This window comes from Cydia fagiglandana, chromosome 25 (genome assembly GCF_963556715.1).
Source record: "Cydia fagiglandana chromosome 25, ilCydFagi1.1, whole genome shotgun sequence".
NCBI lineage: Eukaryota > Metazoa > Arthropoda > Insecta > Lepidoptera > Tortricidae > Cydia > Cydia fagiglandana.
The window spans coordinates 3,145,228-3,162,098 of NC_085956.1; the positions used below are offsets into that span (position 1 = coordinate 3,145,228).

At 39.3% G+C, this 16,871-nt stretch overlaps 2 protein-coding genes across 3 annotated transcripts; one reads left to right on the forward strand and one right to left on the reverse strand.

The window, feature by feature from the left end:
• Positions 1-6,957, reverse strand: LOC134676876 (zinc finger protein 28-like). Of its 2 annotated transcripts, XM_063535258.1 has the most exons (5): positions 6,665-6,957; positions 6,007-6,084; positions 3,969-5,396; positions 2,884-3,204; positions 1-1,746 (listed from the first exon to the last, which is right to left on the reverse strand). In XM_063535258.1, exons 1-5 carry the CDS (start codon positions 6,768-6,770, stop codon positions 371-373), a joined length of 3,309 nt encoding a protein of 1,102 aa, XP_063391328.1. In that variant the 5' UTR covers positions 6,771-6,957; the 3' UTR covers positions 1-370. The 2 variants fall into 2 exon arrangements, with proteins under 2 accessions (XP_063391328.1, XP_063391329.1); XM_063535259.1 differs by lacking the exon at positions 6,665-6,957 and having other exon boundaries at positions 3,969-5,444.
• A 4,573-nt stretch (positions 6,958-11,530) lies between these two features.
• LOC134676907 (all trans-polyprenyl-diphosphate synthase PDSS2-like) lies at positions 11,531-16,188 on the forward strand. The gene is made up of 2 exons (XM_063535289.1): positions 11,531-11,840; positions 15,202-16,188. The coding sequence occupies exons 1-2, from the start codon at positions 11,604-11,606 to the stop codon at positions 16,165-16,167; spliced, it is 1,203 nt and encodes a 400-aa protein (XP_063391359.1). The 5' UTR covers positions 11,531-11,603; the 3' UTR covers positions 16,168-16,188.
• The last annotated feature ends 683 nt before the right edge of the window (positions 16,189-16,871 follow it).

The window sequence follows — 16,871 nt, forward strand, 5'->3', positions numbered from 1 at the left end:
GAAAAAATCAAGAATTTCTTTATTAGTTTTATTACTTACACATTTTTATATAGTGACTACTTAGTGCAAGTTGCACCAACAACATTTGACAGACTGATCAACGTCAGCCGGCGCGCCCCGGCGCTTTACTATGAAAGTTTTCATACATATATATTTAGCGAACTCTTTAACGATACAAACAGTTTGGTGCAACCGACCCTTAAAAAAAAAACAAAAGCACATCGACGTTTCGAGGATGGCGTTGTCCCCGCGGTCTCGGAGAAGACTGAACATCGGAAGTAAATTTAAAACTTAATTTTACGCGATTAAGTCCCGTCGTTGTGAATAATAATGAGTGAAAATCGTAAAAGTTTAAATCTGTGTTTTATCTTTATATGTCATGAGTCCTTACATGTGCGGTTAAGTGATATTTCCGACTAAATCCCATCTTACACGTATCGCACGAAAACGGCTTCTGTTTAGTGTGTACAAATATATGATTATTTAAAGTACTCCGCTGTGTAAAACATTTTTGACATATTTCACAACAGTAAGGCTTTTCAATGTGGATCCGTTTGTGTATTTTTAAATAATTAGAAGTCGCAAATACCCCGTTACATATTTCGCACGAGTAAGGTTTTATCCCAAGATGTGTTTTTATATGTTGCTTTAAAGTATCCAATAGCAAAAAGCGTCTGTCACATATTCCACAGAGATGTCTTTTCACACCTGTGTGAATAAGTTTATGTTTATTAAAAGTACTCAAGTGCATGAACGGTTTTGAACAGGTTTCACAAATGTAACGTTTGACACCCTCGTGAAGACGTCTATGTGAGCGTAAACCAGTCAATTGTGAAAACTGCTTATTACATATTTGACACGAATATGGTTTTTCTCCCGTGTGAGTTACTTTATGAACTTTTAAAGTATGTGGCAGTGAAAACTGCTTTTTACAGATTTCACAAGCGTAAGGCTTCTCACCAGTGTGAACTCGTTGATGTCTATCTAATGTGGACTTTAGAGTAAACTTCTTATCGCATAATTCACACTGGTATTTACGTTCTGCTATATGAATATTTATATGTCTCTTAAAATTGCTCAATCCTGTATATTGCTTTCCACAATTTTCGCAAGAGTATGATTTTCTCTCAGTGTGAATTAATAGTTTGTGGGTCTTTAAAGCATTTGAATGCTTGTACTTCTTTTGACATATATCACACGTTTTTTCGTCAATACGGTGTGCCGTCCGTATATGCTGCCTTATGTAGTCTGGTCTCGCGAACGATTTTTTACATATTTTACAAGGGTATAATTTCAGTCCTTTGTGTGCTAATTCATGTCTGTATGCGGAACGTTTAGATTTTAAAACTTTGTTACAATATTCGCAGACATAGGCCTTCTTTCTTGGACTGCGTTTGTGGTTTAATTCTGATTTGGTATTTGGTAATATCGGAACCTTTTGTAGATGTACCCTACTATGACTATTGAGGCCAATTTCAGTTTGAAATGTTTCACCGCATGTGTCGCATGCGTATGTGTTTGTATTAGTAAGCTGGATAGCGTCAGAGTGCATTTCCTGTCGTGGTACACTATCCTGCCGTGATACAGTTTCCTGTTGGGGTACAGTTTCCTGCCGCGGTACACTATCCTGTCGTGATACAGTTTCCTGTATGCTCGATTCTACGTTCTTAGTTACGTGCTCGCGATGAATCGTGTCACAGCCCTCGAGTCTCACCCAGCAGTCACGCATCGAAGACTTCAATTTCTCTGGAAAGACGAAAGGAGCATGAATATTTCCCACGGGCAGTAAATACTAGAGATGCAACGGATAGTTGTTTGGCCGGATACCGGATACCGGATATCCGGCGTGGATACTGGCCGAATATCCGGTATCCGGCCGAATATCCGGATATTCGGCCGGCGGAACTATACCTACATTTCGGTTTTTCAGGTGCGCATTCTGCAGGTTTGACCTGTTTCCTAGTAAACGTTCGCGCGGACTCATTTCTAGGTTCGAAATGAGTGGGCGTGCAAGTCAATGGAATTATTAAATTGTTTTAAAATAATAAACAAGTACGATTATGACCGTGTCTGTTTCTTAAATCCTATTTGTTTACTCCGAAATCAATCAATGTTACTATCTGGTATCCGGTCGGATAGTAGGTCACTATCCGGTATCCGGCCGGATAGTAAAATAGTGGCCGGATAGGCCGGATACCGGATAGTAACCGGATATCCGGTGCATCTCTAGTAAATACTTTACCTATCTGAGCCTTATCTTATTGTTTTCGGGGGCCCTTGCGGATACACTTCGACCCATAGGGATATTTTGTGCAATTACCCCCTAGAAAAGATCCGTTACTCAATAGCTTTTTCCACCATATCCATGTGTCGGATGATGGAGCTCATGGGTAGCGTTTTAAAGTCCTTTGGTTCCAGGTATCCTGCTCCAAAGTCCTTCATTCTTTGTCTGTCTACATACATATGTAAAAACAAACTATAAACTTATTTTTAACGCTTACGATGGTAAAATAAGGCTTTGATCTAGTATAGGAACCGTCAGAATTTTTATATATAAACATCTAATCTGAATAACGGCTTATGCAATATTAAAATACCAATATTAAAAAAGCCAGGAAACTAAAATTCATCTTTTTCAAGAAAAATAGATCTGACTTAAGACAGACGGACGGACCGACTAACTATAAGGCCTTTTTAAACTTTATTGCACAGTAAAAATTGTACAAAAGGCGAACTTAATGCCAGAAGGCATTCTCTACCAATTAACCCTCGGGCCAAACAGGGAACAAGTAGTTATAGGTGCAAGAAAAATTAAAAGTACTATTTTTTTACTTTTTTGGTTTTTTTCTTGACTTGACGGAACCTTAAAAAAACCAGACTCACCACAGTTCGAGACGCTGTGTCTCTCTTCCTCCTTCCCTGTAGGCATATATATGTGTCTCGTCATGGCATGTTTCATCAAATCTGATTTCAGACCAAACGCAGCACCACAAATACTACATACAGATTCTCTTTTGCCACTCTCTTTTCTCTGATAAGTAAGGTCTTTGACCTCTTCAGTCTTGACAGTATAAGAGCCCTTGGTTCCTTGGTTGTTGGTGAACGCTTGGTATTGGAGGCGTTCGAGCTTGACGGAGCACTTTTTCAGCTGTTTTAAGCCGCGAGTACGCGGGGTTGATGCAGGCCAGTCCGTTAACACCCAGCCTAAACACAATAACACATTATTAGTTACTTTTTGACGTCCTTCTTCTAGGGCCTTATAATGGCGTCCTAGCCTATTTATTTTATTATTCAAATTAGTTACACAGTTAAGAATATGAAACAGGGTTCAAACCTGGTAAGGGCATTTATTTGTGTGTGCAAGATATTTGTTCCTGAGTTTTAAATATTTGAGGTAAATATACCCGTCTCGCTAACGGAAGCGGCTCCTAAAACTAGTGCGATAAGGACAAGGCGAAAAATCCTGCGTAAAATCTCAAAAATCGAGGTGTCGTACTCGACTGTCTCCTCCTCCAAAACTTAACCAATCGTAACCAAATTAGGAAATCTAAATGATTATGAAATTATGTGTCGGACCGTTTTGCTTTTTTGGCTAATTGATATCAGTTTTGAATACTACGCTTCTCATTGCGGATATAGTCAATGAGGCCATTTTGGCCATTTTTGAAGGGCTCTAGCGCCTTAAAAAACAAAAATATCAAAAAAAGCAAAATGGTCCGACACAGGTATTGACAATATTAATCTGTGTTGAAAAAATCATTGCTCTAGCATTAAAACCCACAGAGGAAACAGTCGAGTACGTTTGTATGGAGAAATGACCACTCCTGTTGGCTCTTAAGCAACGCAACTCATGCTAGCAGCACAGTTGTAAGAATAATATAGTAAGTGATAAAAGCTCGAATAAAACCTAAAATTTTTGACAGTAAACTTATTTTTAAAACTAATAAATGAGAAGGTAAAGTACTTACTGGGAACCGTCAGTATTACATCAGGCCTATGTGGGTGCTCCGGTCCTAACACAAGCTCGTCCTTGACAGTATGGTCGTTGTACAGGCCGGCCAGCATGGCTGCCTCACTCACTCCATCTGTGATATTTTGTGAAGGGATGGACTCTGACATAACCTCATTCTTAACTTCATAGTTGCACAGGCCAGCCAGCATGGCTGCCTCACTCACTCCATCTGGGATATTTTGTGAAGACATAGACTCTGACATAACCTCATTCTTAACTTCATGGTTGAATAGGCCAGCCAGCATCGCTGCCTCACTCACTCCATCTGGGATATTTTGTGAAGGGATGGACTCTGGCATAACCTCAATCTTAACTTCATGGTTGTACAGGCCAGCCAGCATGGCTGCCTCACTCACTCCATCTGGGATATCTTGTAAAGGTAGAGACTCTGACATAACCTCTTTCTTAACTTCATGGTTGTACAGGCCAGCCAGCATAGCTGCCTCACTCACTCCATCTGTGATATTTGGTGAAGGCATAGACTCTGACATGACCTCATCCTTAACTTCATGATTGCACAGGTCGATAGACATAGCTGCCTCACTCACTCCATCTGTGATATCTTGTGAAGGTAGAGACTCTGACATAACCTCATCCTTAACTTCATGGTTGCACAGGACAGCCAGCATCGCTGCCTCACTAACTCCATCTGGGATATTTTGTGAAGGGATGGACTCTGTCATAACCTCATCCTTATCTTCATGGTTGCACAGGCCAGCCAGCATGGCTGCCTCACTCACTCCATCTGGGATATTTTGTGAAGGGATGGACTCTGGCATAACCTCATTCTTTAATTCATTGTCACACAGGCCAGTCTGTATAGCTGCTCCACTTACTCCACGCTTAGCACTGTCTGAACTTAAGGTCTGTATAGACGTAGACTCTGGCAGCACAACCTCATCCTTGACTATGTCTGATCTGTCTGAACACAAAGGAGTTTGTGAACGCAGAAGCACTGGCACAACCTCATTCTTAACTTCATGGTTGCACAGGTCAGTACACATGGCTGCCTCTCTCACTTCACTGTCTGTCTGTGAAGGCGTAGACTCTGGCACAACCTCATCTTTCACTTCATTATTGCACAGGCCGGTCAGCATTGCCTCCACAAGTGCCTGCAGAGTGGGGTCTGCACTGTTTAAACATGCTGTCTGTGAAGGAACTGTCTCTAACTCGTTCTCATATTTCACTTCATGGTTGTATAACCCGTTTGGCACTCCCTCGCTTACAATACATACATCACTGTCCAAACATGGAGTTATCCGAGCCAGCACAACCTCCTCATTAACTTCATTTACGTTAGTATCCATGGTCTCACTTAGGCCACACTCTTCACTGTCTGAAGGCTTCAATTCATTTGCAAAGTCTTCCTCCTTGACATGCACATCTGTCAAACAGCCTGATTACTGTAGCTCTGCATTGTCGTTGAAGTTCACTGTCAAATAACAGATTGAATATTATTTTGAGTAAGTAAAAATGCTTATTAATAAATCTATCACAACAGTTTAGTCAAACTCCCAACTAAGGTTAATAGGTACCATCACACTCTGCGATTGTTGCGCCATTTAAGGCCCTAGCTAAATTGATTGTTCAATACTTTTTTTTTATCAGCCTGTTTAAGTGTCCCACTGCTGGCCAAAGGCCTCCCCTCGACCCTGTCTTTTGTAGTTTCTCGCCAATCCGGATAAAATGCATCCAAGTCGTCCCGCCATCTCCTTTTCGGTCTGCCTGCACTCCGGCCAGCACCATCTATGCTTATGCTATACTTATGCTATAGAATTTCCAATTTAGCAAGAACCCTAAATGGCATGGCACAATCCCGTGTGGTGACTGTACAAAAACCCTAAGAAGAATACAAATAAACTTTATCATTTTATTCACATTTTATCTACCCATAACCTTTTTGTTAACATTCATAATATCAACGGATAAGTATACAAATATCTATAAAATTCCAATTTTTGGAAAACACACTTTGAAGAATTCAAGTAGGTAACCTTCTGGTGTTGTCAATTCTGATGCTGCATATGTGTGGTCTCCGAGGTAAGGCAAGTCATAGAGCCCACATGTTGAATCTGTAAAAAATGATACAGGGTAGTAGTACTAGCAGTAGTATCAGTATCAGGTGGTGAAAAAAAAAGTTGATTTTGCTTTCCTTTTGTATCCTTTCTTTAAAACGAAAGAAACTCAATTCTATTTTCTAATACCATTGATTCAAATTTGACAGCCAATTTTTTTTGCATGGGAGGCCGCTAAAAGTTAACATATAATAAAGGTAGATGTCTACAAGGCCGTACGCTGCATCGCATGCATCGGATTTTAGAATTATTTGTATATGTCAGCGGTCGATCGTAAGATCAGGCAGTTCGTAATGTTCCTGTGTAATGTTTTGACGATATAGTCACATTAAACCAATATATAGATAGGATAGGTTCGTTAGGTTGCTTCAGATGCCCGAAGGGCAAATTGTCCAGGAATAGGAGCCCCGCGTAGCAGGGCTCCGTTAACTCAGGGAATGAGTCAAAGATTTTCACGTTTCACGATATGCCTAGGAATTTCACGATCTTACGATCGGCCGCCGACATATAGAAAGTCACACAAGTGTGTCCACTGATCAGCAGTGGTATGCGGCTCTGTGGACGTGTACCTACTCACCTAGAAGTGCGATCACTGTGCCAGACGAGGGCAGGTTATCTGAAGCTGTCTCAGTCTCTTCTACACCGTGCACTAAGTTTTGTGACTGTCCATATCGACTCTCCATTTCGCACTGATTCGGTATCGAGTCGCAACTCGCTAAAATTGGACCAGTATTAACAATTGTATGGTACTTTAATAATATCACATGGCAGAATAAATATGTCACATTATAGTGTTTTAATATTAAATTGTTAGATTGTTACTTGTACTCGGTCGATTTTGCTGAATGAAGGAATTAAAAATGAAGTTAACATAACCTCAGCTCGAAAACCAAGGCCCCTACCTTTATTGTTCTATTTGACGGCGCAGCAACTAGTATCATTTCTCTCTCCTCGCTCTTTTAAAATGCCATTTGTCAAAAAAGGACAACTATACTGTTGACAAGATGGACTTCAAATCCAAGTGGCCCCTTTTTAGGCGACCCGGGTTGTGCATGTGTGCGTAAAAACGTATATGTGTGCTCTTTTAGGCATGTGAAAAGTCGATTTTAATCATGTTATATATCGATAAACGCTACACAGCGGAACCAAATAGCGATTAATTGAAGCTTCAATAAACATAAGCTTCGTTAAACATAAACATAATTGAAATGCTAATGGATAATGAATATATTATAATGTAATAAAATAATTCAATTATTGCGGACCACCTATTTTAATAGGTATTTATGTATTTTAATTAAATATCTGAACTTTCCCTTGGTTCTCTCCTGGGGCGTGACTACAAAATTGTGATCTGATAACCACAATAAAGAAAAAAAGCGTTTTTGTTCATTTTAGGTATAGTTAAACCTTTGAAGTAAAATTAAAATTGCAAGAAATGTCGGTAGTTTATCGATATGACTTTATCGACATGGCTACAGCAAAGTGGGTCGTTTTGTTAATCGTACACTAAATAAAAAGTGGTCCCACTGACAGCTCGCTTGGAAGGCATCTGTATATATTCTTATATCTATGTCGAAAACAAATACGCTGCATGACAGAAGTCACGTTGACAGTCACGTCAGTCGCTTTTTTTTACAAATGAACCATAGACTAAGAATAAAGATTTAACAGCCGATCGAACAGGTCCAAGGTTGCTCTCCGGTACGCCCGTCTGTTATAGTTAGACCAAGAAAAGTTTGCAGCGAATTTCATAGCCCACACAGTGCTAGTGTTATTTTAAACGTCAAACGTCTATGAAATTATGACGTATAAATAACAGTTGCACTGCGTGGGCTATCAAAATCGCTGCAGGCTTTTCTTGGTCCAACTCTAGAGTCTGTGCGGAAAGAGGAGAGTCGTAGAATGTATGGGCCCCATAAAGTGTCATTCTATGGAACTTGCTAACTATAATATGTAAACAAACCGCCATATTGAAATTGTCACTGAATGATGATTTCAATATGGCGGTTTGTTTACATATTTAGCAAGTTCCATAGAATGACACTTTACATTCCACGATTCTTCTCTTTCTGCACTAACTATAAATTGTATAATTGCAGAGTATCTGTGTAATAATGTTTTGAAAAGATGTCGCCGAGTTTGTTGCCGGTCCCATATTGGGATACCCTCCTCCAATTGAGGGGGGATTTAAATCTTCTCGGGGCAGGGGTGTACGGTTGGAGCCGTTTTAGGTTTATTTGGCGTTCATAAGCGCATTGTAATATGCCTACTTACACATCTTTTCAAAACATTATTACATCTTATAATTAACATGCATTACGAGTAATTAAGAAAAATACAATTTAAATTATACTCAGTGAGTACATAATTTTATAGAATTTGATATAAAAAATAAACATATGTACATGAAATCATACAAATACAGAGCTCTTTCAGAAAACATCAAATTCTTACAAAAGGAAAAGAAAATAAAATCAATAAAAGGAATGAGAATACGCAGTCTTAAGAGGCTCTGTCAATACCTATAATGGCTCCTCTACACGATGGGCCAGCGCCGGCCACTCCAAGGGACGCAGCCATGCGGTAGAATGAGATAGCAATATCACTTGCTCCCTCTAACGCATAAATGCGTCCCTTGGAGTGGCCGGCGCTGGCCCATCGTGTAGAGGAGCCATTATAGGTATTGACAGCCTCTTAAGACTGCGTCGAGCGTCCAGTGGCGCCCTCATTAGTGGAATTGTGTTTTATAATAAACCAATTAATTTCTGTATACATAAATCAGTATATGTTTGTTGTCCTACTTGTTCCCCAAGTTTTGGTCTTTGTCACATAAGTAGAGTCAGACCAAGAAAAGTCTGCAGCGGATTTGATAGCCCACGCAGTGTAAGTGTTATTTATACGTCATAATTTCATAGAAGTTCATAAGATTCGGCCGGGACGATAAATTTGTCGTACATTGTAACTATTTCCCGCGCCTATAACTGCTTGTATCCTGTGTTAACTGGTGTTGGAGAATGCATTCTGACATTAAGTTTGCCTTTAGTTCATTTTTAGGGTTCCGTACCCAAAGGGTCCGTCATCCAAACAGCCACGACCACTCTTGACATGCATGACTGAGAAGAACCCAAAGGGTAAAACGTTACGGGACCCTATTATTAAGACTCCGCTGTCCGTCCGTCCGTCCGTCTGTCACCAGGCGAATTTGTGAAATTTTCACAGATGATGTATTTCTGTTGCCGCTATAACAACAAATACCAAAAACAGAATAAAATAAAGATTTAAATGGGATTCCCATACAACAAACGTGATTTATGACCGAAGTTAAGCAACGTCGGGCGGGGTCAGTACTTGGATGGGTGACCATTTTTATAAATAATGGTACGGAACCCTTCGTGTGCGAGCCCGACTCGCACTTGGCCGGTTTTTTAATGAGCACCCACAGTAAAGTGTAGATAAATATTTTTTTAGTAAGTTTTAGTTGTTTTATTTTTAAGGTTCCGTACCTCAAAAGGAAAAACGAAATCCTTATAGGATCACTCGTGCGTCTGTCTGTGTGTCCGACCATTCACCTGTAAACGGGTTCCAGCAAGCGTTCTACATCACATAAAGGTCTCTAAGGGGCCTCTACGTGTTGGATCTATCCCTACGCGAGCCTATCAAAAGATCGTGATTTATATGCCCGTGAAATACAATAATCAATGTGATACAATCTACATTTGATCTACATCAAATCCCGCATCTTGATTATTGACCTGACCATAAAAACTGGTCTGAAGTGAAATGGTATTTGACGCATCTTATAAAAAAATGAACTTTCGAAAAAGGAATCCGTTTAAGTCTCCACTACAAGTTGACCCGTACCTTAAACTATTTGTGTAGAAAACGGAGATCTACAAGACTGGCCGAGTAAACAAGCGTTATGCGATCCATGAAATAACTCTTAGCTCTTAATTTCTTTAAGTTAGAGTTGGGTTTTGAGTGTTTTTATGAGTGGTAGGTGTATGTGTAAAGTTGTTTTTCTCTACGGTGTATCGGTCGGTCCACTAGCGGCCTACTTTACACGGTCAAGCGCAGCTGTGTTGCCATCATAGTGTTTAACCGGAATTATGGATTTTTTCAATGTATTATGGTTCATAATTAATTTCTTTTGATTTAGGTACAATGCGAGTACAATAAAAAACTGTTATTGTTATGGCTATGGCACTCCATAAATATTATTACAACAAACTGGTACAAAAAAATTAACAATGACACCTAAATATTTGAATCGAAATTTTCTTAAGTAGGTATTTCCAAAATGAAGGGTTTCTTTGCTACCTCAGTTAAATGTTGTTGAAATTTCCGAGAACCGATCCAACTGTTTGGAAAGTTTCCTTATAGCTATGTAGATATTCTTATTCCTATAGGTATGTAGATATAGTTGTCATTTTAATATTTATTACTTAAGGCACGGTATAATAATATACTCCGCCTGGTACTCTCTTCCCGTCTTTTCATGGTCACGTGACTGACACAAGTCTACGTCATCGTGCGACAGCGCTATGTGATAATATGCGATAGCGCTATATATAGCGGCCATGTTATTGTGACGTAGGCTTGTGTCACTCTGGGAAGAGAAGACAATGTTTTATTAGACTATGTACTTAATTTAATGTATTTTGTTAGGGAAATTTTTAAACTAATACACTAAAAAGTTACGGTCTTCAAAAATAAGAAGACCTACCTATGTATATATCTAATAATCTTACCGAGTGCTCTATTTACCGATGGTCTTCGCGGCTATGTATAATATACTTTGCAAATACATTTGGTAAATAGACCAAACTAAATATTAGGTACCAATGCAATTGCTACTACATAAAAATATACGTTTGCACAAATTACAAGGACACAGTTGACAAACCCCAAATTACTAAAACAATATAAACACCTATTGTTTATATAACCAACCTTGTCACATATTATAATGTTAAGCCACACTTCAGTAACTTTTGGGGTCGGTCATTGATTCGAGAAAACTGGCAACACAGCAGTGTTGCCAACTTGGCATAAATGATGCCAGATCTGGTATATTTTCACTAGCTTTGGCACCAAAATTTTCCATTTAGCATCTGGCATATTTTTTAGCATAATTTAGTCTAAGCCAAGTTTGCACCAACTTGGCAGCAACAATATGCGCCATCGCCTTATGTGGTTCATATTTTCATATGCATTTTGACTTTTGTGGACGGATGGACGTCAACGGACTATATCAAGTTGGTCAAGCAGATCTTGTCAGTAGAAAAAGGCGGTAAATTTGAAAAAAAGTATGTGTTTTAAGTGTCTAATTTCAAGTGATATTTTAGCATTTTTTTAGCATAGGTGTTTCAAAAATCTTTGGCATAATCTAGACATTAGTCTAGCATTTTTTCAAAATCCGAGTTAGCAACATTGCAACACAGTCTCACGCACATCACTTGCCCGTCCGCCGCGATACGCGATCGTCGTCTCAAATTAAAAAGTAAAAATTCAAAATGGCGCGCGTTTTCCGCGCTTTCCGCCGGCCGTTCTTTTTTCAAACTCGTCACGAGTCTACAATGGCTTCGTTGACGAAAGACGAGATTTTAATACTTTTGCGACCGCCTTTTACGAATTGGAGCAATATTATAAGGGATGCGGAGAAAGTTGTGGGATATCCTACTTCGTTTATGAATCTGAGGTGTCTGTTGAGTGACGAGTTTGCTAATATGGCGCTGTATCTAAGGAAATTGGTGAGATTTCATGTTTTTTTTTTCTTGTGTTCGTATAGGGTAATTGCGTCCAGTGCCAGTTTCCGCCCACCTGACGGATTAGCAAATAATACATTTCTTTTTTTTTGTTGATAGTCCAAATACTCCAAATTTGTGCAGCAATGAAGGTTTATATTCAAATTTCGTCAAGTGGACGAAAACTAGAGCCGGACGAAAACTAGCGCGGGTCATTGCGCTAGTTTTCGTCCGGCTCTACGACCTATTGACCACTAGTTTCTGTCAGTATTTTCCATCGTATTTTCACGGAAATGTACGATCGTGTCTTTCTATTTCAGTCAGTCTCGGTACAAAAAGTACTGACTTGAGGTTGACTGAAGTAGCATGACAAATACGAATGTTTCCGAGAAAATACGATGGAAAACAATTATGCGCTACATCTGTACGTCAGTATTCAGTATCTATAGCTGGTAAATTCAACCTTTTGATTCCTTTAAGTAAAGGGATAATTTTATTTTCACCACACCAGCTCGGAAAGGCTGACTTTGCGCTTCAAAAACTGATAGCAAAGTTGCATTTTATTCACATGTGAGGCAAAGTAATCAAATGCAAATTTTGAGTTGTTATCTTATGTTTCCTGGTTGAATTGACTTTTAAATGATGATTTGGGATGATAAATATTTAATAAAATTCATTTGGATTTGATTTGGTTTGATTGTGTTTGATATTTTACATTTAATATTTGCTTCCGGTTGGTGTGGTGAGAAATTTTGTGTTTCACTCGGGGGCAAATTTTGTTTAACCCTCGTGCCTTGAAACCCTCGCGACGCTCAAGATTCCATTTCTCGAACCACTCGCTACGCTCGTGGTTCAATTATGGAATCTTTCGCATGCTCGGGTATCAATATTAGCACGAGCGGTTAAACAACAACTTTGCCCCCTTGTAAAACAAATAACTATAAACTAATAATAATCTCGTACGTATTAGAAACTATCCTATTAATTTATGTTCATTATATATTTCTAATGTTTTACAAATTAGCCTAGTATTTTCCTCGCGTCGGTGTGGTGAAAAATTTTGTATTACACACGGTGATGACAAAGTTTGTTTAACCCGCCTGCCTGGAAGTCCTCGCAACGCTCAAGATGCTATATTTGAATCGAATCAAATTTGTATCTTTCACTTGCCCGGGTATCAATAGTAGCACGAGGGGTTTAAAAATATCTTTGTCCCCTTGTAAAACCTTTGCCCCCTTGTAAAACAAATAGGGTCATTGCGCTAGTTTACGTCCCTCTAGTTTTTGTCCAGCTCTGGTTTTAGTTCACTTGACGACATTTGAATATAAACCTACTGCACAAATATGGACTTATTGCAATTCTTAATGTATACAATATACATAATATAATCACAATACACAATATATTCTTAATGTACACAATATATTTATCTACATAAAAATCATATTTATCAAGTAGCAAAATAAAAATGAAATATATTATTTGCTAATCCGTCAAGTGGACGAAAACTAGAGCAATGACCTAACTACCTATTGATTTGTTCCTAAAGTTGCAAGTGCAGTTTTCCTCTTTGTATGTTAATTCTTAATTTACTCATAATTGCTGAGTAATTGCTTAACAATAGTTGACAATAGCCTAAGTTAGATAACTAAAAGTTAACATGATGTAGGTAATGTCATAATTACGTAAGAGAACTGAAAACTTTTTAAGAAGTTAGTGCAAAAAGTCAGACAGAAAAATGTGCAGTGATTTTGATAGCCCACGCAGTTTCGCAGTGCACTTTTCTTGGACTAACTTTAACTAATGCGAGTTCGCGCGCCGTCTACAGGCCGAGCCACACCGACTTGCGTGTGCATGAAGTGCGCGTGTGCGTGCGCTAAAATGTTGGAGCCGCACACGCACACGTCACGCAAGCGGTGTGCCGTTCTCATAAGGATCTGTATACTACAACGCCGCACGCGCACGTGCATGTCACGCACACGCAGCCGGTGTGCACAGGCCTTAAATCAGCCCTAAAGCCTCCTCCACACTCGTGGAGTGGAGTGGCTTCGCCCGCGATTCACGCGCATAGTCTGGAGGGGGCTTTATAGTAGTTTGTGTTACAAGGGATCAAAATGACAATATTTCCGTCAAGGGCGTAGGTACATTGAATCCTGAATGAAGTGATGTATTCTACAATATAAAATATACAATAGTGTACAGAAAAGTGTTATTTTGATCCCCCCTAGCAGGGAAGAAAAGTGCCACTTTGATCCCTCCTAGCACGGAAGAAAAAGCCCTTTTTTCGAGTTGGTGATGGGAAAAAGCTGTTTTCACTAGAGGTTAATTGGACTGCGGACGATTATAAACAGACTACTTTCACGACGATATGACGGCGGTAAGTGGGTGGGCGTGAAAGTGGTTTCATCGAAATAGGAACTAAACTTGTTATTGTTTACGTGCTTATAAACAGTTCCGTTTTTAGGGTTCCGTACCCAAAGGGTAAAACGGGACCCTATTACTAAGACTTCGCTGTCAGTCCGTCCGTCCGTCCGTCCGTCTGTCACCAGGCTATATCTCACGAACCGTGATAGCTAGACAGTTGAAATTTTCAAAGATGATGTATTTCTGTTGCCGCTATAACAACAAATACTAAAAACAGAATAAAATAATGATTTAAATAGGGCTCCCATACAACAAACGTGATTTTTGACCAAAGTTAAGCAACGTCGGGAGGGGTCAGTACTTGGATGGGTGACCGTTTTTTATTTGCTTTTTTTTGTTTTTTTTTTTTGCATTATGGTACGGAACCCTTCGTGCGCGAGTCCAACTCGTACTTGCCCGGTTTTTTAGACAGTTTATAAATAGAGATAAGTAGCATTTCTCAGTGATATCTAATGTGATTTCATTAAATATTAGGTATTTATGTAGTATCAAGTATCACTCGGTAAAAAAAGTCACAAAAAATCCACCATTTTCTGTTGTTTATATTCTTTAGCGCAACAATTTGTTGGCACAATTGGCACGTAAATTATTAAATTTTCACCTTAAGAGCATTTCACCTAATTAATTCAAATTAATTAAACCATTTGATTATTATAACATGTTATAACGGAATTCATTCCTCGCACAACGTATTCAGCATTGCGATAGGTACAGTCGACGTCAAAGATATGTTTACACTTTTGTACCTTACTCCCTTGTAATAAAGCAAAAAATGTAAACATAATTATCTTTGACGTCGACGTACAACATAGAGTTATATACCTATACAGTAAATAAAGAGTGGTAACTCCATACATCAGTTTTTTTACCAAAACGCGAGTTATTTCGGATTATTATCTACTCGTAAAGCCGTATCATCTAATTTTAATTTTTACCATTCTAGCTGGGCAGCAACCACCTCGTGATGCAGACAGCCAAGAACGTCCTCTACGGAGACTCCAAGAACCTCCAACCTTGGGGGCTGATCATCCTCCTCCTCTCCAAGTCTGTGAAGACCTCATCAACTCCCCTACAAGCCAAACAGATAGAGGAAAAGCAGAGACTCCTCGCCGAACTAACCGAAATGATGAGAACAGGTCATCTGATTCACAAAGGAATAGTTAATGTTCCATTCGCTAAAAGATCTAAAAGCACAGAATCAGCGATCTTCGGAAATAAAATTGCATTACTCCTTGGAGACTACATCTTAGTGACAGCCAATGATATGCTCGCAAAGCTAAGAAACTCTGAAGTATCCTACATAATTTCTTCTGCTTTAAGAGACTTATCCGAAGGAGAATTTTTCGGAGAACGAGATGAACAGAACCAACCGATTCCGGGCAAACCTAAAGCAGTAACCGATGATGTAGACATCACGTTTGACACCACTACTATCTCTGTTGATGATGTCTTGGGAAGACCTAGGAAAGAATGGACCATTAGATCAGTTTACAACGGTGCATCCTTGTTAGGAAGGGGATGCCAGTCTGCGATGGTCCTAGGCCAACAAAACAGGGAAACTATCAGCTATGCGTATCATTTTGGATGTCATGTTGGACTTGCTTGGCAGGCTGCCGCTGAAAACCAGACTTTAACGTCGAACAGCAAAGATCAGTTTTGCTTAGCGAGTGCCCCTGTCTTATTCGCTTTGGAAGAAAATCCAAGCCTATATCAGATAATAGATCAAGCGAAGGGAGACTTAAAAGACGTTGATTATGAAGACCTTAAGTTTAATATACTTAAGACTGATGCTATTAATAAAACTCAGAAGCTGTATGAAGACCATGCGCAGAAAGCCATAGCTTATATTGAAAGTATTGGACAGAACGAATCGGTTGATATGATTAAGAAATTGATAAATACTTTTTAAAGACTTACTACGCTATCGCGATGACCCAAAATGAGTCGTGGCCTCCAACACAAGAGCATGCCACTTTGCTTGGTTCAGAGCGGTATCAAGCCAGCTTTCGCTGACGCCAAGCTCACGGAGATCTGCCTCCACTCTATCTGCCACCGCTCGATATTTAGGATGACCAACAGGACGGCGTCCAGTTGGTCGACCCGCATAAATAAATTCAAATGTATGCCCTTTGGTACTTAGAGACCGGAGACGCCATGTCTATAATTTTCGGTACAAAATAGTCTGCCGTTTTTTGCGGGGGACGGGCATATCAAATGTATAGGAACGTCATGTCAGATAATCGTCAGTCCAGTCCATACATGTGGTTGACATGTTGTTGACCATTGGCTGCCTATTTTCGACAGAGGGGAACGCCTGTTAATGACCACTCCGTTTGGTTATATTCTCTAAGCTTTGGTATGATGAATATATCCTATAGATCTGAAAGACTTGTCGTATTTACTATTATAATATAATGAACTTGACGGATCTTGCCAGAAACCAAGTGAAAATTTAAAAGGATTGTGATCTATTTGGCTATAGATGCTATAAACCATTGGTTCAATTATTCTTTACGTACAATACTTCTCTTGATATCGTAGTAACTTAGAATTGATTTAATTGCTTAATATCAGGAATATTTTAATTCCAACATAATTTTGAGAATAATGGAA

Coding starts and splice junctions, on each gene's coding strand:
- LOC134676876 (XM_063535258.1), bottom strand. CDS start 6,770: ATGGAGAGTCGATATGGACAGTCACAAAACTTAGTGCACGGTGTAGAA. Junction 6,085..6,664: donor CACAGTGATCGCACTTCTAG/GTGAGTAGGTAC, acceptor CATTTTTTACAG/ATTCAACATGTGGGCTCTAT. Junction 1,747..2,883: donor ACACAGCGTCTCGAACTGTG/GTGAGTCTGGTT, acceptor TCGTCTTTCCAG/AGAAATTGAAGTCTTCGATG.
- LOC134676907 (XM_063535289.1), top strand. CDS start 11,604: ATGGCGCGCGTTTTCCGCGCTTTCCGCCGGCCGTTCTTTTTTCAAACT. Junction 11,841..15,201: donor CGCTGTATCTAAGGAAATTG/GTGAGATTTCAT, acceptor TTACCATTCTAG/CTGGGCAGCAACCACCTCGT.